At 55.2% G+C, this 24,411-nt stretch overlaps 1 protein-coding gene and 1 long non-coding RNA gene across 2 annotated transcripts in view; both read left to right on the top strand.

Moving 5' to 3' along the window:
- The window catches only part of SMARCC1 (SWI/SNF related, matrix associated, actin dependent regulator of chromatin subfamily c member 1), a 62,623-nt gene extending 44,384 nt beyond the window's left edge, over window positions 1-18,239 (top strand). The window contains exons 25-28 of the mRNA XM_051806118.1: window positions 3,428-3,562; window positions 7,933-8,191; window positions 14,693-14,866; window positions 16,540-18,239. Coding sequence (XP_051662078.1) covers window positions 3,428-3,562; window positions 7,933-8,191; window positions 14,693-14,866; window positions 16,540-16,625 — 654 coding nt within the window. The 3' untranslated portion in view covers window positions 16,626-18,239. The remainder of the gene's footprint in view (window positions 1-3,427; window positions 3,563-7,932; window positions 8,192-14,692; window positions 14,867-16,539) is intronic.
- LOC127479350 (uncharacterized) lies at window positions 5,504-7,919 on the top strand. Its single transcript, XR_007907532.1, has 3 exons — window positions 5,504-5,990; window positions 6,052-6,134; window positions 6,170-7,919. It is a non-coding gene; the product is annotated as an uncharacterized LOC127479350 (long non-coding RNA).
- Window positions 18,240-24,411: the final 6,172 nt, after the last annotated feature.

Raw genomic sequence — 24,411 nt, 5'->3', positions numbered from 1 at the left:
TTTTTCAAAATCTGTTTTCTCTTTACCACTTTCTGTGGATTCGAGTTTTAGTTGAGGGGTTTAATTGCTCTTGGACTCGGTGCCCTGTTCCATGTCCACCTCCTTTATAGACACCAAGGGCAGAGCATGGGTGCTGTGTATTCCTGAGGGGTTTCCAGGATATAATGAGGTGGTGTGTGTTGTACTGACTTTTGCACTCTGACCTCTGACTCTTCAAACTTTAACTTTAGACACTTTCCCCCACCTGCATCCCCCAGACTGTGATGGTGGGTGATGTCAGGGCACAGTCCCTCCTTTTGAACCCGGGACATTGAGCATCTTTTAGTTGTTACCTTTCAAAACAGGTTCTAAAATCCCAGGTTTCAGCAAACTTGGTGTCCATTAAAATGCCAGATTGCAGGTGAGCCTGAGGTTCAGTGTTCTGGTGAAGTGCAGAGCCCAGACTGGCTCCCTCTTGCATCACTGTGTCGTCACCTGAACCTGAGAGGAGCTTGCAGTTCATCAGACTCACAGAAATTCTCAGCCAAGTTGGAAAAAAACTGCTCATATATAAGGAGCCATGAAATTTAATGTCTGTTTTATGGAAGGAAATAAAGCTGAGCTCCTGTTTCCCTCCCTGGTGCTAACGAGCCCTGGAGGGAGCAGGGACCTGGCTGGTGGCAGTTTTCATTATGGTAATAATAATGGTTGGGGAGAATTTTAGCTTTGCATTACAGGAAATAATGGGTTGTAATTAGGATGTTGACACTTCAGAGGAGAATTCGAGTCCAACAGGGATTTCTCTTTCCACTCGCTTAAAAACCCAGACAATAATAAAGCTTTTGGTGATCTGTGTCTTGTCTGAGGGAGTAATTAAATTCTTCATCATAAACTCTAGTCCTGGTCACGTGAAAAGCTGTTACAAAGGTGTTTTCCTTGGGATTTTGTGTCAGAGGAATGTTGCAGTTGGCTTCTGAGGAGAGACAGGTTAGAGGCAGGATCTTGAGGTGGGTTTGTTTGTTTGTTTGGGGTTTTTGTCTTTTGGGATCAGTGGCTTCACCAAGAAGTTGTGCTGTTTGAGAGGTGATCAATGTGTGTGTCCAGGGGTGAGACTGTGTTACATACAGAGCAACAATTTAAAGGGTGTTTTTGCAGGGTCTGGCTTCTGACCAAACAATATTAGAATTAAAGTCCCTTTTCCTCATTTCCCTCTCAGATTCCTAACCCAGTGTAAGCTGGTTTTTCCTTTCTGTCCAGAAGTATCCCCTGATGGATCATGTCCTCTGCTGCTCTGAGCTCTGCTCCAGCTGGGCTGAGCTGCAGAACTCCTGATCCATCCCTCCACTGCCCAGAGGACTGATGTGGTCCCAGTTTGACCTCCTGCACAGCACTGATGCCATGACTGCCCTGAACTCCTGTCCTGGGGTAGCTGCACTGAGCAGACCTTGCCTGGGAGCCACTGATGCAAAGGGGCTCCAGGGAGCTGGAGAGGCACTGGGGATGGAGGGACAGGACACAGGGAATGGCTTCAGACTCCCAGAGGGCAGGGTTAGGTGGGATATTGGGAAGGAATTCCTGGCTGGGAGGGTGGTGAGGCCCTGGCACAGGTTGCCCAGAGAAGCTGTGGCTGCCCCTGGATCCCTGGAAGTGTCCAAGGCCAGGCTGGAGCAACCTGGGCTAGTGGAAGGTGTCCCTGCCCATGGCAGTGGGACTGGATGGTTCCTAAAGTCCTTCCAACCCAAACCAGCCTGGGATTCTGTTTTACAGAATCATTTAGGTTGGAAAAGCCCTTTAAGGTCATTGCTCAGTGATGACTCAAGGCTGGAGCAGCGCTGGGTTTTTAATTTAAATCCCCATTGATTTTGTGTTACTGATTTTTTCCTTGTGGTCTGTGCCCACGGGGGGCCCTGGGTGATGCCAGGCTGAGGAACAGCCTCTCTGGGCCTCTCCAGGAAAAACTCCATTGTCATTTCCTTTCTAATGTGTGTCTTGAGACCTGTCCTTTACCTAATCATGTGCTTTGCTGATTTGATGTTCATCTGGTTTCACTGTTAAAATTGCACGTGTGAAACGAGGCAAAACGACTGGCAGGAGACTCTGTACCAACCACAGGGCTCCTCTCGCTCTGAATTTTCATACAAAGGAGTTTATTTCACTGAACAGTGTTATTTACATTAAGTTCTCTAGCCCTGCCAGCATTATTTCATTATTTCAAGTGTGTGCAACACTTTGGTCGGTGTTTAGCTGAACAGCTGCTTGAATTTCACAGGGATGTGGTGTGGGATGAGCTTGGGATCACCCTGAATCTCTCAAACTGACTGAAAATTCACCTCAGTGAGAGTGTGAATGTTTATTATCCAGCTTCCCTGAAGGCTTGCTTTGTTTCTGGTGGGTCACAGATGTGTCACATGACACAACAATATGGAGAAATTCTCTTTATAATTAGGATTACAGGGAGTTTTTGAATGCTGCTTTCCTCCAACTGTGTGTTTTCTCACAGTTCTGAGCCAGTTTGGGGCCCAGCTCAGTAAATATGAGTCTGCTTGCGGCTTGAGCTGGATAAAATCCAGCTTCTTCTTTTTTCCTTCTTCCCCTCAACCCTCACCTCCGCCTTCTGCCAGCCCAGTCCTCCTTCCCCTCAGCCCCTGGATGTCAGTGAGGCTTGTTTGGGACACTGCATGGAAACATCTGGGGCTGCAGAACCCCCAAGCAGCACAGGATGGGGGTGTTTGCAGTGAATTTTCATTCTGAACAAGAGGTTTTTACCAAAAACTGGTGGAAGGCATCATTAACACACTTCTCACACTCTGAGAGTGTGAACACTTTTATAGGATGTCTCATAAATATATAGACATATATAGATCTCCTGAATTATTTATGTCTAAGTGTGCATATATAAATGGGATAAAGCTAAATCCTTGTAAAGAATCAATTTGCCTTTAACCTGAGAAAAAGTTATTTTAGTGGCCAAGACATGCAAGAGTCCTCTCTGTGTTTTGGGGGTTGTTCCAGGGAACAGCCTCCTGCGAGTGCTTTGGGGGAGCTTTTTGGATGACCCATGGAACAGACCCATCTCCCTCATTCCCATTCCCACTGGAAGTGCTCCTGTGCCCAGTGCTGGGAAGGCTCTGAGGCAGAGCTGGATTGCTCCGAGCTCTGAGCATCCCAAATACCTCTTGTGTTAAACCTTAACACTTATTTATTCCATTAAAAGCTTAATAACCCTCGGGTTCCCAGTGTAGGATTGATAATCTAATTCCCTGCTTTCTGTGCAGGAGTGGGATGGGATGGGCAGAGCTGGGTGCAGGCAGAGCTGGACTGTTCCTTCCCTTGGAACACTTCCCTCTGCCCACATTCCCAGACCAACCCTGGCAGAGCTGGACTGTTCCTTCCCTTGGAACACTTCCCTCTGCCCACATTCCCAAACCAACCCTGTGTTCTCCCCCAGCACCTGGCGGCCGTGGAGGAGAGGAAGATCAAGTCCCTGGTGGCCCTTTTGGTGGAAACCCAGATGAAGAAGCTGGAGATCAAACTGCGCCACTTTGAGGAGCTGGAGACCATCATGGACCGGGAGAAGGAGGCAGTAAGTGGGTTTGGGGTGGGACCACCCCCTGCAGGGACCCGTGTGTGCCAGCTGGGGACCCGGGCATTCCGGCCCTTCCTCCCCCTGAGGGTCTCTCCTGCAGGTAAAATGCACAGTTGCCTCCCACAGTGGCTTTTGAGCCGTGTCCCCCTTTAGCCAGCATGTCCTCTTTGCCACGAGCACCACTGGTGGTGTCAGGGATGTGCTCCCTAATCCCAGCTCCAGGCAGGGCTGTGGGGCTGAGCCTTTCTGTGCCTTTGCACGTGGGTTCTATCCCACAGCAGGGCAGCTCTTCCCTGCAAAGAGTGGAATGGGTGGAAACTTTCCTTCCCCCAGGGGAGGGAGCAGCTCTGCCTTTCCTCCCAGGCCCAGCCCAGACCTGGTTCCAACAGTGAAGTTCAGGTGTTTTGGGGGCATTCTCAGCAGCCCTTGGGAAAGCCCTGGGAGTGGGATGTGGAGGGGGAAGGAGGTGTGTGCAGGAGTACCAGCTTCAGTCTGTGATGGTGATGATGGGTTTGGCTGAGCTGGGAGGGCAGCAGCAGCTCCAGGAGAAGGGAAGGAAGCAGCGAGGTCAGACATGGAAGAGGGGCTGTCTGGGCTGTCAGTGCTGGATTGCTCAGCAGGTATGAGGGTTTGTGTCAGATACAGAGCAAGAGGCTTCCAGAGAAGTGATTCCTCTCCAGGTACTTACAGATGACTCAAAACTTCATTTTTATCAGAGTGATCACTTTTAATCCATTTCTTGTGTTGTGCAGCTGCCTCCTTCTTCTCAGAAGCCAGTTACTGTAGGTGGGTTGAAAATGTTGATTCGTAATTCCAGGAATTTCCACACTTGCTCTTCTGTGTGAATTTAATGGAATTTACGCCCTCATTTGGCATTATTGGCATCACAGACTATCTCAGGTTGGAGTCCAACTCCTCACCTGCCAAAACTAAACCATGTGACCAAGGGCATCACCCAGACTCCCCTTGAATTCTGCCAGGTCAGTGCCATGACCCCTGGGTCCCAGCCACCCTCTCCATGAAGAACCTCTTCCCAGTGCCCAGTCCAGAGTTCCCTGATGGAGTTTGACAAACTGTGGTCTCCTCTTGGAGCAGGATGCCAGCAGGAGTTTCTGGCTTGCTCCACATCCTCCCCCGTTTCTGTCTGTGTTTGCCCCTGATTGGCAGCTCAGGAAATGGACCCAACTCTTTGGGAAAGGTTCCCTGCAGATTCCTTTCTTTGGGGGATATATTCCATTAGTGACAGGGGGTGTTTTTCTCCATTCTGAGGCGTATGACATTTTCCTTTTTAGAAATGTGCATACAGATTTTCCCCTTGGCTTCCTGGTGGTTACAGTCGGTCTTTTCACCTGTCATTGTGGATATTTAGGGGAATAATTAAAGCAAAAAAACCTCTTTAGTGCCGCTGCACACTGTGAATGTGTCGTTACTGCTGCCCTGGCTTTTCCTGCAGGGAAGGTGCAGGGACTGTGAGTGTTGACAGGAATCAGTGCTGCTCTGGAGGGTGTTAAATTTAAGGCAAAACACATTTATTCAGCATTTAACTCAGTAATGTCAGTGCTGCCAGCTCTGGTTGTGTGAAACCAGGGGCCTGGTGGGGGAGCTTTGCTGACCCAGAATTTCTAATGGCACGTGAGAGCTTTGCTGGGTCTGTTCAGGGAGGTTGGAAAAGCCCTCCCAGCCCATGGATCCCCCCTGTGCCCAATGCCCACCGTGTCCCCCAGCCCAGAGCACTGAGTGCCACGGCCAGGCCTTCCTGGGACACCTCCAGGGTGGGCACTCCAAACCTCCCTGGGCAGCCCCTGCCAAGGCCTCACCACCCTTTCCAGGGAGAAATTCCTCCTGTTGCACATTGGAAGATTGTCAAGTGTAATATTCATAAATATCTACCTAAAATTTTGGCTGATTTCCTGAATGGGGTTGTGTGGAGAGATTCTACTCCCTACTCCCTAGAGGCTCCAGAGGAGACCACAGAGATGATTTGGGGTCTGGAGCATCCCCCTGATGAGCAGAGACTGCAGGAGCTGGGCCTGGTCAGTCTGGAGGAGAGAAGGTGAGAGGGGATCCATCAATCCCCACAAATCTCCCAAGGGCTGTCAGGAGGGTCCCACACTCTGCTCAGGTGCCCAGGGACAGGATGAGGAGCCATGGCCACAAACCAAACCACAGCAAGTTCCACCTCAACCCGAGGCAGAACTTCTCTCCACGAGGGTGGAGAGCCTGGAACAGCTGCCCAGGGAGGGTGTGGAGTCTCCTCTCTGGAGACATCCCAGTCCCACCTGGACACCTCCCTGTGTCACCTGCTCAGGTGACCCTGCCTTGGCAGGGGGCTGGACTGGGTGATCTCCAGAGGTCCCTCCCACCCCCAGCCATTCCCTGACTCTGTGCAGGTGACACACACGGATCTTTGAGGTGACACACACAGGTGTTACACACAGGTGTCACACACAGGTGACACACACGGATCTTTGAGGTGACACACACAGGTGTCACACACAGGTGACACACACAGATCTTTGAGGTGACACACACAGGTGTCACACACAGGTGACACACACAGATCTTTGAGGTGACACACACAGGTGACACACACGGATCTTTGAGGTGCCCAACATCACCCTTGCCTCATTCCTGCTGCAGGAATGGCTGAGCTGGGAGAGGTGGAGAGCAAATGCAAATTACTGATGGAGTTCCCCCCCGAAAATGTGTTCCTGCCAGTCATTTTAGTGCCACTCTGGGGGTACAACTGGGGGCTGTGCCCACAAATCCACGTCTGAGCTGGTGACAGAGCCTGGTGCAGAACCAGGTATTCAAACTTGGCTCAGTTTTAAGCCCAGCTCGTGTTATAACGTGTGTTTATGTGCCTTATTTTCCTCTCACCCTCTGTTTTTCCTCATCCTGAGCGTAGGGAATGTGTAGAAAGCAAGTTTTCCCTGGTTTTCTTTACTACAAGGTGGGTTTTCAGGCACTGGATGCTGTTTGGGGATCCTTGTAAAGGCTGTAGCAGGATGGGGTTCCACAAAGGGAGCAGAGCAGGGATTCAGAAAGGTATGAAAGGAGTAAAAAACTCTTGCCTGAGCCTTTGTTTGGGGTCATTTGCAGTAATTCCTCTGGGAGCTGCTGGACACCTCTGGAATGTTTCCCCACACGCCCCATTCCGCCCCATTACTCCGGTGGGGTGGTTTTATCGAGTCCTTCCCCACCAAGCCTGAGAGTGGCCGAGGAGAAAGGAGGCATGGCAGCATGAATAATGCCATTGTCACCCCTGCAGGCAGCCGGGAGCCCCCAGCCAGGCCATGTTTTATTCATGAGCTCGGCCCATCTGGGCTGCTCAATGCCGGCTCTGTGGTGCTCCTTCCCTTCCCAGCCCTGCCTTGGCAGCAGCCAGGCCCAGCACAAAGTGCTGGGGGAGCCTGGGGATTCTTGGAGAACTTGTGCTAGGTGAGAGTCTCCTTGGCAACCTGCTTTCCAGCTGGATTATGGATATACCTTCAAACGCTCATGAAATATTTGTAAACGAGTCACGCGGGGCGGGTTCCGAAGGGGACTAATGCAGGAATCTGTTAGTGGTTGTTAAATAAGTCACATATCACACACTGCCAGAGCCAGGACACTGAGCCAGCACACAAATGCTGTAATATTTTCTGTGGCTTTTTTTGTATTTTTGTGGAATCCCACACTGGTTTGGGGTGGGAGGATCTTCAGGCTCATCCAGTTCCACCCCCTGGGCAGGGGCACCTTCCACCAGAGCAGGTTGCTCAGGGCTTGCTTACTCTCTGTGGCTTCATAATTAGTCAGAGTAGCCTATTTTATGGCAATTGGCCTAAATGACCTGAGTTTTTTTTTCATAATACTCTTAATGATGCAAATCACTGTTGTTCAGCTGTCACAAACTTCCTACACTTGAAGGTGTGGAGGGGGATCTGCCTGGAATCACTGAGCTCCTGCTGTTGCCCACACGCTCTGCTTTGGTCTCACCCAGAAAATCTCTTGAATTTCCTGTTCTCCCTCATTCCAACATGCAGAAGACTGAGAGAAAAACCCCCCAGTTTCTCCTAGAGCTGTGTTAGGGCTGAATTCTCTGTGGTGCTCACTGAGTTGTGTTGTAGTAACAGTTACAATAACCGGGAGATTTTAGGACAAAACAAGGTGAGTTCATCTGTTCCAGCTGGAAGATGGTCTGGAGCCTTCACCCAAACCAGCTGCAAGTATCGATAGGATTGTCATTGGTGTGATTTTGATTTTGGTGTGGGTGGAACGAGGTGAAGTCCCCGGTCCCTCCCAGCCCCAGCCGTTCTGTGTTTTGCACAGACACGTTGAGATGTCCGTTCTCAGCCTCCCTTTGCCTCTCCCCTGTCCCTGTGCAGCTGGAGCAGCAGAGGCAGCAGCTGCTGACGGAGCGGCAGAACTTCCACATGGAGCAGCTCAAGTACGCGGAGCTGAGGGCCCGGCAGCAGATGGAGCAGCAGCACAGCCAGAACCCCCAGCAGCCCCACCAGCACCCCAGCGGGCCTGGCATGAACCCCCTCGGGGCTGGGGCACACCCAGGGCTGCTGCCCCACCAGCAGCCCCCGCCGTACCCCATGATGCACCACCAGATGCCACCTCCTCACCCGCCCCAGCCAGGTAAGAGCTGCAGGGAGGCATTCCTGCAGGTAAGCACTGTCTGGGATCTGAGCCCGGAGGGAGAGGTGCTGCCAGGTGTGGTGGGTGGTCTGTGTGGCTGGGTTACAGTGGTGCTGCTGTCACACACAGACAGTTGGCTGGAAAGGGGAGCTGTGCTTCTTCTCTCCTTCGTTTTGGAGCTTTTACCCCCGTTCCAGAGCTGTGGATGGAGTTTGGGGAGGAGGTTTCTTATGGATGGGTGTGAACCCCAAAAGCAGGGAAGGAGAGAGCCCCAGGCTCTCCCCAGCAGTGCCCAGTGACAGAGTGGGGGGCAGTGGGCACAAACTAAAACATGGAAAATGCCATCTGGCTGCAGGAAAACACTTGGTTTCCCTGTGAGGGTCATCAGCCCTGGAGCAGATTGTCTAGCAGGGCTGGAAGTCCCAGTGCCTGGACACAGTCAGGCTCTAAAGTAAAGTAAAAAGACAAAGGAACCCCTAAATATCACTTCAGACTGTTTTAGGTTGTTTCTATTTCCTTAGACTTGTTTTATACGCGGTGATCTGAGCAGAGGTGCTCCTTCAAAAACAATCATTCCTCAAATTTTCCAGTTCATGGCACACCAAGCCATGGAAAAAAATTAAGGGCAAGGACTGGAACAAGAGGCAGAGGCAGGAAGCTCCTTAAGGAACTTCCTTTGCAGGACACCCAGCTGTGACAGGTTCCTGTGTCCTCCTTGGATGTGTTTGGTGCCAGCTGGGAGTCACAGGACCGTGTTTGTCAGGGGTCACCTGGAAGTCTCTGATCCAACCTCCTGCTTGGAGCAGGTCCAGTTGGATCCTGTGGCAAGGGACTTGTCCTCATGGGGGTTGGGTGTCTCCAGAGGTGGAGATACTCCTGATTGCAGAAGGTGGAGAGGTCAGGTGGTGATGTTGTTGAAATGGTAGTTTAAAATCAGCTGACACTGTCTGGCACGTGGTGACCTGGTGGTGTGAGTGGAGCACAGCCAAGGAGAGGAGCTGTTGTCAGTCCTCAGCTGCCTGACCAACCACTGCTCTGGAACAAGATCCCAGTGGTTATTAGCCAAAAATCTTGGGGAAGAATTTGCCTAGGCTGCTGCTCTTACTCCTTTCATGAGGAATCTCTTCACAGAAAGGGTGATAAACATTGGCAGGGGCTGCCCAGGGAGGTTTGGAGTGCCCAGCCCTGGAGGTGTCCCAGGAAGGCCTGGCCGTGGCACTCAGTGCTCTGGGCTGGGGACAAGGTGGGGATGGGGCACGGGGGGGATCCATGGGCTGGGAGGGCTTTTCCAGCCTCAGGGATCCTCTGAAGAAGCTGAAGAGTTTGGGGTATCATAATCAAAATAGGACATAGCAACAGGAAGCTACAGGAGGTTGAGTTTTCCTCTTGGGAAAAGCCCTGTGTGAAGGGTTTGGTTTGGGAAAGAGCAGAAGGGCACAGGAAAACAGCAGGATGGGCAGGTGACCAGGAAAATGGGAGGCACCTGATCCAGCTGGATGTCCACAGCAGGACAACTGGAGTCACTCAGCAGATGTTGTGATGTTAATTGGGCTAATTGGGCAGGAGTTGTCTTGTGATGGAAATGCTCCAGTTCACTCTGGTTTTAAGGGCTGGTGAGTTCCTGACTTTGTTGTGGACAAAAAATGCTGAGACTGGTTGGAGCTGGTTTGGTTATTGCTGCAGTTGAACTGGGATGTGCTGAAATGCAGTCTGGTTTAGATTCCAGGAATATCACACCTCTGTGTGTCTGGTGGGGGGTGCAGCAACAACCCAGGGCTGCTCACGTGGCAGTGGAGGGAAGAAATAACCTGTGGAATGGAAAAAGGGGGAATTGAGAACAGATTTAAGGGGGGAATGGTGGCCTGTCATGGACAGCTCTCACTGACACGCTGCTGCAGAGCCTGGAGGTGGAACAGCATGAAATGCATTGTTGTATCCACTGGGGGACCAGGAAAACTCTGTTTCTAATACATTCACAGCCCTGGCTCACATCACTCCTTATTACTGCAGCCCCACCCAGGCTCTGCAGCCCCAGTGCTCCCTCTCTGTGTCAGGGAATGGGGGTCTGTGTTAATTAGTCAGTGCTTCTCTGCCTCACATTTGATTAAAACTGGTCAATAGATTGACTTTTCCACCAGCACCTCCCCTGATGGAGGGCAGCAGAGTGATGGATGAGGCTCAGCACTCCTGGCTCCCACAGCAGTGAAGCCTCTGGTGCTGTCTCATCCCAGACACCTCCAGGAGTAGGACTGTCCCCTCCACCTGGCCTGGCAGTTTTCTGGTTTGATACTTTTGTGAAGGGAAGAATTTGAGGCCCTTTCAGAGTTGGAAGCCAACCCCTCTGTGTCTGCAACCACATCCCAGCTGATCTTGCCTAGAGAGCAAAAGAGTCTTGTTTCCTTGAGTTCTGCAGTGGAAGTTTGTTGGGAATGCTTGGGAAGTCCTTTGGCTGCACAGTGGAGTTGGTGTAACTTGAGGGCAGGGAGGGAAAATGGCCAAGTCCACCATTTCCTCAGGTTCAGCACCTGAACCCTGAGCCAGTCCTGGGAGTGGGATTTATACCCTGGGGATCCTGGAGATCCTCACTCCCAGGGACCTGCCTTTCTCTTCAGGCAGGTCAAGATGCCCAGAGTTTGGCTTCCCTTGAGAAAAGTCTCAAGCTGTGCCAGGGGAGGGTCAGGTTGGACATCAGGAGGAATTTCTCCCTGGAAAGGGTGGTCAGGCACTGGAAGGGGCTGCCCAGGGAGGTTTGGAGTGCCCAGCCCTGGAGGTGTCCCAGGAAGGCCTGGCCGTGGCACTCAGTGCTCTGGGCTGGGGGACAAGGTGGGGCATCAAGCCCAGGGGGGGATCCATGGGCTGGGAGGGCTTTTTCCAACATCACTGATTCTGGGATTCTGTGAACTCTTCATCCTCACAGGGCAAATCTCTGGAAATGTTCATTCCATGGAGGCATCTCCAGAAATCTGACTGCCACACTGGCACTCTCAACAGTAGCACTTCATGTACACCCCCCATATATACATTAAAAAATAATCCTTTATCTCATCATGTTGGTCGTGTTGAATTTGTGGGAAATCCCACAGAACTACTCCCGTGTTCTGCACAGTTTCCCTCCTCTGACATTTCTAGGGCAGTTGTGGTGTTGTGGTGTATTTATTGTGCTTGTGAGTCTTGGAGCATTACCAGTCCAATATTCTGCTGACAGACCTGTGCATACACAGCTCAGGAGCAATTTCTGCTGCTCAGTTGCTAATTTGGGATCCTTTGGAACAAAGTGGGGAACTTCACCTCGTTGACCCCACACCTGTGAGTTCCCTCACTGTGGGTCTGCCCGTGGGGCTCCTGCAGCCTTGGTGGAGGTGCCAAAATGTGGAGGGCGTGGGGAGATCACAGAATCCCAGAATTGTTGGGCTTGGGACCTTAAAGCTAATCCAGTCCCACCCTCTGCCACGGGCAGGGACACCTTCCATCAGCCCAGGTTGCTCCAAGCCCTGTCCAGCCTGGCCTTGGACACTTCCAGGGGTGGGGTAGCCACAGCTTCTCTGGGCAAAATCCGTTCTAGGGCCTGCCCCCCCTCCCAGGGAGGAATTCCTTGGTGTGCAGCTTCCCAGTGCTTTTGGAAGAAGAAGGAGCCGTTTCTTTCCCCAAGGTCTCACCTTCTCCCCAGTCACAACCTGCTCTCTGAGGTGGCCAGTTCAGAGACCTCAGTGGTGAATCCCACAGTGTTGTTCCTCCTTCAGGGATAAAGTTGTGACTGGAGGTGTGGATGAGCTGCTTCCCTTTGGTGTGTGCAGCAGCTCTGGGAGAAGTGCCCCGTTCAGAACCCCCCCAGCAGCTGAGCAGTGCCTGAGGAGCCCCGAGGGCAGCCTGCCCAGCACAGCCCCCAGGGCAGGCTGGCATGGAAATACCTGCACAGCTTCCTGCTCAGCTGCCTGGGTTCACTCCAGGCTCTACCTTGGTCCTCAGTGATGTTTTCAAACAGGTTTGTGACCTCAATAAGCGCCAGGCAGAGTGGCTGTGGGTGCAGCAGACCGTGAACAGAGCGCCACGTCCCATGTCCTTAGAGTGATTGACGAGAGCTGAGGAGATGGGGGGGAACAGGGTGAGGAGAGGATCTGAAATGGCATTTCGAGATGGCAGAGGGGAAGAAATCCCTGCTCACGGCTCCTCTGCGTGCAGAGCTCACAGGCTGGAGAGGTGCAGGAGCAGTGGCATGAAAGGAAATCCAAGTTGTCTGGGCGGTGAATGGGATTGCAGCTGATCCACAGCGTTGTAACCCGTGTGTAGCTGTGGCTTTGGAGGTGTGAGGGTGCTTGATGACACACAAATGTTGGCACCACGTTGGGTTCTCCTGGTGTAGTTTTGCTCTGTGAAAACCTGCCGGGGCAAGAGGGGCAGGAATAGGCCAGATCTGGTGGGTTTGGCTGGAATGGTAAATAAAAATAGTACATGTTTTGTTTGTTATATTTACAGACTAAAATAGTGAATAAATGAGCCAGGGGGCAGTGGTTGCACTGAGGCTGTGGGTGATGCTGGGGCCACTCCAGTCTCCATCTCCCCGTCCGTGAGCTCCTCCGAGGCCTGAGCTGCTCCCGGCTCCTCCCGGGGGGGTTTTACTGCAGATCCGTGAATATTTGAGGGTCCCGGTGCCACCCTCACCACTGGAACACCCCCAGCAGCTTCCCCAGGCAGTCTCTCCCATCCTCTGTGCTTCCAGCAGCTTCCCCAGGCAGTCTCTCCCATCCTCTGTGCTTCCAGCAGCTTCCCCAGGCAATCTCTCCCATCCTCTGTGCTTCCAGCAGCTTCCCCAGGCAGTCTCTCCCATCCTACATGCTTCCCTGCGTGCTTCCCGGGAGGCAGGAGTGGGGAGGCAGGAGTGGGGAGGCGGCAGCGTGGGGGCCCCGCAGCCGCTCGGCTCCCTCGGCACGCGAGTCCCTGGGCTTAGTCAGTCCCACCCCTGTCCCTGGGCCTAGTTATTCACCCTCCCTGCCCAGGGAGGGTGGAGGGGAGGATGGATGGATTCACTGCTGGAATGTCACTGCCGTGGCAGGGGCTGCAACAGGATGAGCTTTAAGGTCCCTTCCACCCCGAGCCCATCTGGGATTCCGTGATTCCCGGCTCTTGTGAGCCGTGTTCCCGCTGGGAAGGAGCACACCTTGGGCTTTGCATGGAGCCAGCAGGCATTCCCTGCAGCTGCTGTCTGCTCCTTCCTGCCCAGGGCTGGGAAGCAGCTCACTGAGTGGTGGGAGAGTGGGATGTCAGCCAGGCACATCTCCTCAGAGCGGCGGCTGCTCCCTCCCAAATCCTGCCCCCGAATCCTGTCTACCTTCGGGGGCACTGGCTGGGCCTGCAGGTCTTCCCTGGGAGGGGGGAGCAGGGAGAGGTGTGCAGGAGGGTTTGGATCAGCTCCAAGCCCTGTGCATCACTGCTCCAGCGAGACAACCCCTAAAGCTGTTTATCACTGCAGTGCCCCTCGAGGAGCTGATTTAATAGAGGGAGAGGCTCGTTTGATAGAGATAAATACCTTGGAGAGCCTTTAAAAGTGGTTCCTCATCCGTTTCCCTGGAATGTGGAGCTGCAGTTTGGTAGCAGTGGAATCCTTTGGAGCGACAGGAACCTCCCTGGTCTCTAACGTGGAAAGGGTTTTTTTTAGTCTCTTAAATCTTGTTTTATTGAACCTTTTGCCTTTATCTCTTCCCGCGGCTGCTGTTCTAAGCTCTCTCCCCTATGTAGGTCACACTTCCACATTTTCTGCTTGAGCCACTGTCTTGGAGCAGTTACTCTCTAAAATAGAAAAAAAAAAAAACAAACATGTCTGCAGAAAGAGGAGTTTGGTTTTGCTGTGGTGGTGGCAGGAATTCCCCCGTGTTTAATCCCAGTTTAGTCCAATCGCCGCTGTCCAACCAAAGTGCTGTCCCTGCACGGGAGTGTGTAAAAGGAAATGTAATTGGATTATGCAAAATCATGTCTCACATGAGGTTTTAAGGCATCACTCATGGTTGTTGGAGGTGTTCAAAGACAGGTGATTCCAGCAGGTCCTTGTGCAGCTGGAACAGGAAGGTCTCCTGCGGAGCTGGTTTGGGAGCAGGAGTGTTGGAATCTTCCCTCACAGCAAAACAGGGGGATAATGGTAGGAATTCCCATGCAGCCCAATTGCCAGCTGCATCATTTCAGTTCTCCCATTAAATTAGTCCGTGGGGCTTCGTGGCTGCTCCTTCCCACCAGGGGCTCCTTTGGTGCCTGGTTATCCCGGGCCGTTTGTGTCCCACTGTTTGGATTCCATCCGGTGCCTTTTGGTGGGAGGTCACTGCCAACGTTGGGTTTGACTGTGCCAGCGTTCCCAGGAGATGCCCAGTGCCCCGTGGCCCTTCCTGGGGGGAGAGTGTGTTGCCTTTGGGGCCGAAGAGGCATTTCCTGGGTGTTTGGGGCCGCCCCTCGCTCTGGTTTTCCCTTCCCACCACTCCCAGGGTCTCACCATCGTGTCTCTCCCTCCCCTCCCAGGTCAGATGCCAGGGCCAGGGTCGATGCTCCCCGGGCAGCCCCTGCCAGGCCGGATGATGCCAAGTGTGTCAGCCAACCTCCACCCTGCCGGGGGGGCCCCCCCGCCCGGGATGGCGCCCATGGCCGGCAACCTCATCGGACCTCGGGTGCCCCTGGCAGCTCCCAACGGCATGTGTAAGTGCAGGCCCAGCACAGCACCTCGGGGGGCTCCTGCTGTGGCTCCTCTGTCTCTGGGGAAGGGATTTTTAGTGGAAACCCCTGTATTTCCTGTGGGAATAGCGGGGTCTGTGCGTGCTGCCAGCCCTGACAGGTGCCAGGGATGTGCTTGAAGCTTTAAGTGCTCCTCTCCCCTCTGGGCATCCAAACACACTCCATTGTCCTTTATTTTATTTATAACATCCCTTCTTTTATTTATAATGATACTGAGGCTCAGTAGTGATGATCAAAAACCTCTCCTGGCTCAGTGGAGAGTCAGGAATTCACCATAAATCCTCAAATATCAAAGATATCAGAATAGAAACCAGTTCAATAATTCCTTACTGAAAACCTGCCACCCTGAAGTTGGAACTGGGAAGTCCTGATTAGGAGGAGGCAGAAGATAAACCATGTGAGGAACATTCCCAGTGTAAAACCTACACCTCCAAAAATGAAGTTGATTTATGGCAGCCAAAAAAGCAGCTGAGTCAGGAGCCCCAGTGTGGGTGTTGTTTGAGTGAGTGTGAGAATGTGGCCAAAGCCAGAAGGCAAAAGACAAGCTGGCACAGGGAGGAATTACTGAGGAATTCTCAGTCAGGGATCCCTCAATAAATTGGCCATTATTAATTCCCCCCTGGGCTCAGCTGCTGCTCTGCTTCAGCACAGGAATCTGCACCCCAGGAACACTCAGTGTGACTGTCCCCAGAGGAGCAGGAATTGGGATCACTCTCCCAAAAAGTCACTGGGAAAAGCCCATCTCATTTTGGCTGGAGCTGCAGGAGCTCTGACTCACTGGTGTTCACCAGCCCTGGTGGGAAATACTCCAGCTGATGCTATTTTTGCTCTAATTCTTCTCCTCCTCCAGCTTTACTTAGTTTTCCTTCCTTTTTCCTGAGCCTCTACCACTGGGAATATCTCATGTCAGGTTGTATTCCTGTTTGCTCTCTTCCCTTATCTTAATTTCTCCTTTTTTTCTCCCCTACTAAACAAGTCAGTCATGTTCCATTAGTGTCTCCTCTCTGGGCACAAAGCTGCCCTTTCCTATCCCTGCTTTCTTCCCTCCTCTTGCTGCATCCCTGGATTCCTCTGCTTTTTAACCTATCTCCACCCTTCAGAGGGGAGTGCAGGCTCTGTTTATGTAAAATCTGCTCTTCCATCTATCTGGACCACACAAGAGCCACAGTTGGGCCCGAGGGCGGAGCTGGGAGGGGAGAGGTGCCAGTTCCAGCCCTGGAACTTGCCTGGCCTGAACTTTGCCAGCTGCTGAGCTGCACCCCTGGCACCTTGTCTGTGCAAACGGGGGAATGTTCTCCTCTTTCCCGGGTTGCAGGTGGTGGAAGGTCACCCCGGAGGCGCAGTGGGGCCACAGGTGACCCCGGAGGCGCAGTGGGGCTGCAGGTGACCCCGGAGGCGCAGTGGGGCTGCAGGTGACCCCAGAGGTGCAGTGGGGCCGCAGGTCACCCCGGAGGTGCAGTGGGGCCGCAGGTGACCCCGCAGGGTGGGAGCCGTTCCCGCACAGTCCCGGCTGCCGGAATTCCCGTGGGACAGCTGTGTCTGCGGGGCATGGAGGCCCCTGGGCAGGGCTGGGGGGTCCCTGCTCCCCCTGCAGCGCCCCGTGTCCTGCTCACGGTGTGTCCTGTGCTCTGTTGCAGATCCCCCCCCGGCGCAGCCCCCGCCGCCCGCGGAAGGAGTGACCCCCCCTCCGGCCGGAGCCCCCCCGGCCTCAGCCGCTCCCTAAGCAGCCAAGGAAGAGGGAAGGAGCTTCCACAGCAACACAGTGGTGACCAAAAAGGAATTCCTCAGCTCCCTTCTGTCCCCTGGGGGGGTTTCACCTCCTCTTCCCACGTGGGTGTGATTTACACACACACTTACGTTCCCCCTCCCCACCGCTCGGAACCGGCAGGGCTTGGCATTCCCTTGGGAAAGCTGGAGATCAGGGATGCCAGGAGTGCCTCCATGTTGCTGGTGGGAAGTCCTTTCCCCTTTGGCCTGCTTGCCTTGCAGAGCTCCACGCTGGTTTCCTTCCTCTTGGTGCTTTGAGCTTTGGCTTCTCCCGGGAAGGGTAAAATAATCCAGGTTTTAGGGTGGGGGCAGGAGCTGAGCTTTAGGAAGAGGCACAAGCCCACTCTGGGGTGATTTAGTGTTTTGGGGTCTCTGGGTAGAGCAAAGCACCGAGCTGAGATGCCAAACCAGTGCTTGGAGCAGAGCAGGAGAAGCAGGGAGGGGCAGGAATGGCAGCCCTGTTCCCTCGGGACATCTGGTCCTGACGGCCGGGGCTGCCCCGCTAACTTATTACAGGAAATATTGATCCGTGTGAATGAAGCCAGGAGTGAATCAATTGGAATAAAACCACTCAATGGTAGGAGTTTTCTTGCTCCAGTTTTTACCTTTCCTTTGCCTTTGGAGGTGGTAGTTGGACCTTCCCTCTGAGTAGTTCGGTGCCGTAGCCAACTGAGGAATAAACCCCCATTTTTAGTCCCTCTTTTTGGAGCATATACTTTGTACTTTTTAAAATGAAGAAAACAGGAAAAAAAAAAAGATAAAGTAGGTAGCGAAGAAGTGCTAGAATTTGGGATTGGGTTGGGATGGCTGGGATGGGAATGCCAGAACTACCTCCTGCGGACAGCCGGGGCGGGCAGCGGAGCTGGGGACAGCTGGGGCCACCTCCCACGGGGCTGGAGGCTGGGGAGGGAACAGCCTCACCAGGCAGATCTGGGAGCACCTGGTGAGACCTGCAGGCTGCCAAAACTTGGGAGAAAAATCCTGCAAAAAATCCTTCTCTGCCTGTGGTTTGGGTTCTCCGCCCTCGTCCTGCCCCGGGAGGGTTTGGGGTTCCCTGCCCAGGGCCCGAGGCTGCTCCTGGATTGGAAGGGTGGCTTTTGGCCCTGTGGGGGGGCGTGAGGATGGGCTGGAGGGAGGCTCCCAAAAATTCTGGAGCCTCCAGAACCGCTTCCAGCATTTACCAAGGAAGGATTTGCCGGGTGCTCCCAGCACAGACCCCGCGGTGCCTCGCAGGGAGTGGGGCCCGCCCGCCTCCCCTCCCAGTCCAAGGCTTCCTCCCCCTCCAGGGTCTTTGGGTGAGCATGGGATTCCTGGGGCAGCCCTTAGTCCAGTTTAGAGTAACCTCAGGTTGTTTTTAGCGTGATCAATACCAGGGATCCAGGGGGAGACTATTTTTTACTGTCCTAGTGCTGATCCTGCCGAGGACCTGGATCCCGACACTGTTTTGTTTCTGTACAAATAATCCTTGTGCCGACTTTTTCACCTGATCTCTGTATAGGGCCCGTTTGATTCCTGCAGCAGCCACCCAATTTTGTGAAATAAAAGCAAAAAAAAGCGGTTTTTGTACAAAGCTTGTGGAGTTTGTGGAGTCTCCTTTGCCTTTGTGTGCAGGATGAGCTGGGAATTGGGGTGATCCGGGGCTGTTCTGGGGCTGAATCGGAACTGCAGCGGGACAACCACAAAGCCTGAGCTTGGAGGAGACACCGACGCCACGCAGGGAGGGGAAGGCTCTTCACACACTCAGAGCTGCTGCCTTGGAAAGGCTGTTCCAGGTTTTCAGAGCCTAATGAATGCAGAGGAGGTGCAGCAGCAGCCCAGGCCCGGCAGGACCGTGGCTGTTTGATTCCTGCTTTCCCGCTGGCTCCGGCTCGTGCTCCCACTTGGATCACACTTGAAAGGAGAGCTCTGAAGTGGCAGGTTGGAAGGGGAGAGGGTTGGGCTCACTGACCTGGAGGGGTCCCACTGCTCCTCCACCCACTCCTCTAATGGGTTCATTCTGATGCTCTTCCCTCCTCTCCTACCGGGCTCTGGAGCTGCCAGGAGGGTTTTCCTTTTTGATTAAACTGCAACCAGAATCCAGGTTGGATTATATTCCAGCCATTCCTGCTGCTTCACCCAGGGACAGCCTTTCCCTTGGAAGAAGAAGCACCACTTTCCAGGATCCCATAATGCCCACAGTCCCCAATTCCCTGAGAAGGAAAACCCCTGGGTCCAGGACACCCCACGGAAGCCCCATCCCCAACTGGGAATTCCTCCTTGGATGGCCTGGGGTCTCCTGCTGAACATTCCCTCAGTGGGCTTCTCAGTGCTGCTCCCACACAGGGCAAGGAGGAGAGGGAAGGAGCTCTTGGATCTTTGCATTCCAGCAAGGCTTGTGCCTTGGGATCTCACCCTTCCCACCTGTGACAGGGCCAGCAGTGGTTATTTTCCCTCCTCTCATCCTGAAGACGTTTTTCCTGAGGGATGCACAGAACGTGGTAAATCACAATGACAATTTTTTCACAGTTTTTTCTATTTACAGCCTCCAAAGCTTCGTGGTCGCAGCGGCTGCTGAGGCTGAACTGGGCTGGGCAGTGCTGGGAGTAAGGGAGCAGAGGTTTGGAGGAGCTTTGGGAAACCAGTTCCAGGAATGCTGGTGGGTGAGAGGCTGGACCTGCCCCAGCCCAGAACCCTCCCTGTGCCCTGGGTTGATCCCACAGAGGGGCAGGGGGGGATTCTGCCCCTCTGCCCCCTCAGCTGAGACCCCCCTGCAGAGCTGCCCCAGCCCTGGGAACAGCAGCAGGAGGATGTGGAGCTGCTGGAGAGAGTCCAGAGGAGGCCCCGGAGATGCTGCCAGGGCTGGAGCCCCTCTGCTCTGGAGCCAGGCTGGGAGAGCTGGGGGGGTTCCCCTGGAGAAGAGAAGGCTCCAGGGAGAGCTGAGAGCCCCTGGCAGGGCCTGAAGGGGCTCCAGGAGAGCTGGAGAGGGACTGGGGACAAGGGATGGAGGGACAGGACACAGGGAATGGCTTCCCAGTGCCAGAGGGCAGGGAGAGATGGGATATTGGGAAGGAATTGTTGGCTGGGAGGGTGGGGAGGGACTGGAATGGATTTCCCAGAGCAGCTGTGGCTGTCCCTGGATCCCTGGAAGTGTCCAAGGCCAGGTTGGATGGGGTTTGGAGCAACCTGGGCTAGTGGAAGGTGTCCCTGCCCATGGCAGGGGTGGCACTGGTTGAGCTTTAAGGTCCTTTCCCACTCAAACCATTCTGGAATTCTGACCCTGCTGTGGGTGTTGGGATCCCCACAGTTGGGCTGGGAATGGGATGAGAGCTGGGATTGCTGCTGGATCTCAGAGCGGGTTAGGGAGTGAATTCCTTCCTGTTCACAGCTTTTTGGAATGGATACATCCACTTGAAGGTGGGTTTAGGACAGGGCTCCAAAGTGGCTCAGTGTGTGCTCCAGAACTGCAGGGGGGTCATTTGAATCCAAGGTGTCATCGGGATAAAGGGAATTACCTGCCTGGGATGAGCCCTTCTGCCTGCTCTGGAAAATTCCCTGTCCCTCCCACTCACACACACAGCTGGGCAGGGTTTGCATCTTCACCCCAGTGATCAGAACTGCTGGACAGGGGGGATGGTCCGGGGGGGTTTCTTTCCTCAGCTCTGCAGGGAGCAGGAGGGAACGGGAACCAGCAGGAATGGGAACCAGCACTGGCACCTCTGCTTCCCACATCCCAGTAACTCACCAAACCTCCTGCTGTCCCGGGGGGCCCAAAAAGCTGGGGGTTGTGCTTTTCTGGCTGATTTACAGCCACAAATGCCCCTTGGGTCACACAGAGGGTGGGGGGTGTCCCAGTGTGTGCGGGCACGTTGTCCCCCCGCGCTGTCCTTTCCTCCCCGTGCCTGTCTCACGAGAACATTCCAAAGGATTTGGAAGGCTGGAAGCTCCTTTTCTCCCTTGGGAGGTTTTACAGGACCGAGTACGAGGCTGACCCCGGCGCCCATCCCCTGGATAATCCCCCCAAATCCCGTAGGAAGAGACGTGCCCCAGACAAGAGGTGACAGGGTGGCTCTGGGTGACCTGCCAAGGGCTGGGCCGTGCCGGGGCTGTCCCTTCCAGACCCTTCCCGGCCCTTCCCGGCTCCCTCCAGGAACAGTCGCTCTTTGTCTGCTCCAGCTCCTGCCCGGCCGCCTGTGCTGCCCGGCTGGGAATTTCCCTTTCACTGGCACCCCGGGACGCTGCCGGGGTCAGGGCACAGGGACCCCTTCCAGCAGCCCTGGGAGCCCTCGGGACGTCTCCTGGAGGCTGCAATGGGAAACCAACGGGGGATTGTTGGGAATTTTTGTCCCCTAAATCCCTCATTTTCTGTCCTTCCAAGTTGCAGTGGGATAAAAACAACCTGGTGTCCATCAAAGCCAGCAGCTTTCCAGGCATGCTCCCAGGAGTCCAGCACTGGGATGTGACTGGTGGTCCCCACGTGCCAGGACTGACGTTGCCCATCCGGCTCCCTGTGGCTGATCCGGCCAGCAAAGATCTGGAGTGGCCACTTCCCTGGGGCAGGATCAGCCCAGTGGGACCTGAGGGGCAGTTCCTCGCTGAGCACCTGGCCGTGTGCTGCTGGGAGAGCCACCAGATCCCTGCAGGATCCGTTCCACAGCTCCCTCCCAGCACTGGGGACAGGACGTTGTGGTCCCGCTGATCCGGAGCCAGCACAGCCCTCGGAGGATGCTCGGATGGATTTGGGTGACCTGCAGGTCTGGTTCTCACTGCTGCTCCAGTTTTGGGTTCCCTCCTCCAGATATCCCAGAGCCGGAGCCCTGGTGGTGACTGAGCACCCCTGACCCGTGGTGGGAGGGATGAGGGGGGTGTTCCCTGCTCCAGGCACACTGGGGGTCAGCTCCTCTGCTCTTCCCGAACCTTTTTCCTTCATTTCAGTGGGATAACGTGGTGTCTTCACTCCTTGTCCTGACTGTGAAACAGCTGCTTTGATTCACCCGGATTTCCAGCAGTAATGAAAGCAAAGCCCCAAAGATAAAAAGCTTCTCTGAAGGGCCTTTAGTGCCCTCTTGGCAAAATCACAAGTACTAAACCAGATTCTCTGGCCGGGAAGGAGGAAGGTGTGGGAATGGTGCTGGTGCTCAGGGTGACTTATCCCGGTCTGTGACAGTTTTATTTGTCACCCCTGTGCAGGCTGGGCACATTCACAGACACAAAAGGTGTTGGATGCAGCTGGCAGGTGCTGTGGTGTGTCCTTGGATGCAGTGCTCTGTCCTTGGAACACAGTGCTGTGCCCTCGGGATGCAGTTGTTGGTGCTGGGGACACAGTGCTCCATCCTGGGGACACAGTGCTCCACCCTTGGGATGCAGTGCTTCATTCCTGGGGCACCCTTGGGATACAGTGCTTCATTCCTGGGGCACCCTTGGGATACAGTGCTTCATTCCTGGGGCACCCTTGGGATGCAGTGCTTCCTTCGTGGGACACCCTTGGGATGCAGTGCTTCATTCCTGGGGCACCCTTGGGATGCAGCTCCCGCCATCTCTTCTCCCCGGAGCCTCTCGGTCCCGCTTTCCTCAGGGTTTTCCTCGCTCTTTGCAGCTCAGAGCTGTGACAGGTGATTATTAAACCTCTCCCACCTTTTCCCTGCGCAGCCACAGGGCTCCGTGGCTCGGGAATGGCCGTGTGTGGGAGAGCAGGAGCTGGGGCACAGCCAGGGACCCCTCGGACACCGGGACTCTGCCCCCTCCCCGAGCCGGCTCTGCCTCTGCAGAGCCAAAGGCACCGCTCCCTGGGCAGGTCAGGAGGGTTTTTTGGGAAGATCCCGGCTCCAGCAGCACGGGGCATGCAGAGCCTGTGGATCCGGGTCTTTGTGCCTCCAGCGTCCTCCCCCGAGCTGCTCGTGCCATCCGAAACGCGGCTCCTGCTTGGAGGACTTGGAATTCGGCATTTTCGGCTCAGCCGGGTGTCGGGAGCAGCTCGGCGTGTGATGGATCCGTGGGGGGGGAATTTGCTCCCTGCAGGAAGGGGTGGGATGTTCTCGGCTGAGCAGGGGAGGCTGAAGGTCGATGCCGAGTCTCGCGGCTGCGGCTCCTCCAGCGTCGGTGTCACATCAGGGCTCGTCACCTCGGAGCCAGCCCGGGCGGTGCCAGCCCTGATCGAGGGCAAAGCCAGCCCTAAAACCCGCCTGGCTGAGCTGGGCTCGGCCCTGGGCTCAGGCTCATCCTGCCCCTGCCATCGTCCCCCCATTATCCAGGGGTGATGTCCGTGGGGATCATCACTGGGGGTGGGATGAGGTGATTCCCAGAGCTCAGCTGATGGGAAGGAACTGGGAAGGTGGGAATCAGAGTCCACCTGTGCCTCCCCTCAGCCTCTGTCTGTCTGTCCATCCCCGTGGGGCCCAGGGCCACAGCCCAGCCTGGCACCTGCTCCCGGTGGTGCCCCTGTGGGTGCAGGATGGGAGGAGGAAGGTGCTGGCGTGGGGCCATTCCATGGCCTCCGGGAGGCCCCAGGACCTGCCAGCTGGATGAGCTGGGATGTGGGACTGAGCTGAGGGCTCTCCATGGCATGGACAGCCAAAGCCTGGCACTGGCATGAGGCAGGAATGGGGGAGCAAAGCCCCTCCCGTGGGATTTTGGGGACCCCACAGTAGGGGGGATCCATGAGCAAGCTCCGCTCCCATCGCTGAACAGGGCAGGGAAGGGATTTGGGATGAGATCCCTCCCCAGCTCACAGGATGGGCAGACAGAGCTCACACCGATTTTCTCTGGAAATGCCCCAAACGCTGGCTGCAATTCCAGATCTTTTAATTTACCTTTAATATTTTGAGTAACTCTCCCAGGAAAACACGGACTTGGAGCAGCTGCCGGTTCTTCCGGAGCAGAGGGAGTTGGTGCCGGATTTCTCCTTGGAGGCCCAAGAGCCATCACTGTCTGCCTGTCTGCCTGTCTGCCTGCCTGTCTGTCAGTCAGTCCCTGCTGCCCCTCATCCAACCCCCCGCTGCTGCCGAAGCCAAATCCAAGGCAGGTTTGTAGGAATGTGGTGGGATGTGGCTCTGCCCCCACGCTGGGCTCGGCTCTCCTGGATTTGGGCACTGACAGGGATGGGGAGGCTCCAGAACCGCTCCCTGCCGGGGTGTCCCTGCCCAGGGCACAGCACCCCCACCCTCCCTGTGAGCTCTGCCCACCAAGGGGGGCCAGCCCCTCGGTCCCCCCTTGCCCACCCGGATGGATGTCTGGGGGTCCCTGACCCGGAGCTGCTGGCACAGGGATGGGAATGGAGCCTGTGCAGGAGGTGGGGGCTCTTCCCATGGAGGGGGGTCTGTGGAGGGCACCATCCCCTGGGACTGGGGGGAGCAGCCTCCAGTGGGGTGGGGGGTGCCAACACCCCCTTTTCCCCGGGGATCCCGTGGGATCCAGCACAAGGTCCCTCCTCCCACGGCTCAGCACCCCGGGGTGACGCTGGAGCCTCGGGGGTCGGTACCTGAGGGGACCCCGGGGAGCGTGGGAGGGGTCCCTTGGGATGGGAGGGGTCCCTTGGGATGGGAGGTGTCCCTGGATGGGGTGTCCTGGGGCTGGGGTGGGACATGGGCCCCATGGAGAGGAGGAGCCAGTGCTCAGGACACGGCACGGGCGGTCCCGGGGCTGGGGGAGCCTCGACCATGGAGGTGTCCAGGGTGGGATCCCAGGCAGCTCCAGGCTTGGCCCCGGTGGGCCCAGGGGTCCCTGCCAGCCCCCCCAGCTTCCTGCCCCCAGGAGTTACTGCAGGTGCT

The sequence above is a fragment of the Manacus candei genome, unplaced genomic scaffold (assembly GCF_025592945.1).
Source record: "Manacus candei isolate 608988 ecotype Guabito, Panama unplaced genomic scaffold, ASM2559294v1 h1tg000066l, whole genome shotgun sequence".
Taxonomy (NCBI): Eukaryota; Metazoa; Chordata; class Aves; order Passeriformes; family Pipridae; genus Manacus; species Manacus candei.
This window is presented reverse-complemented; position numbering and strand designations above follow the sequence as displayed.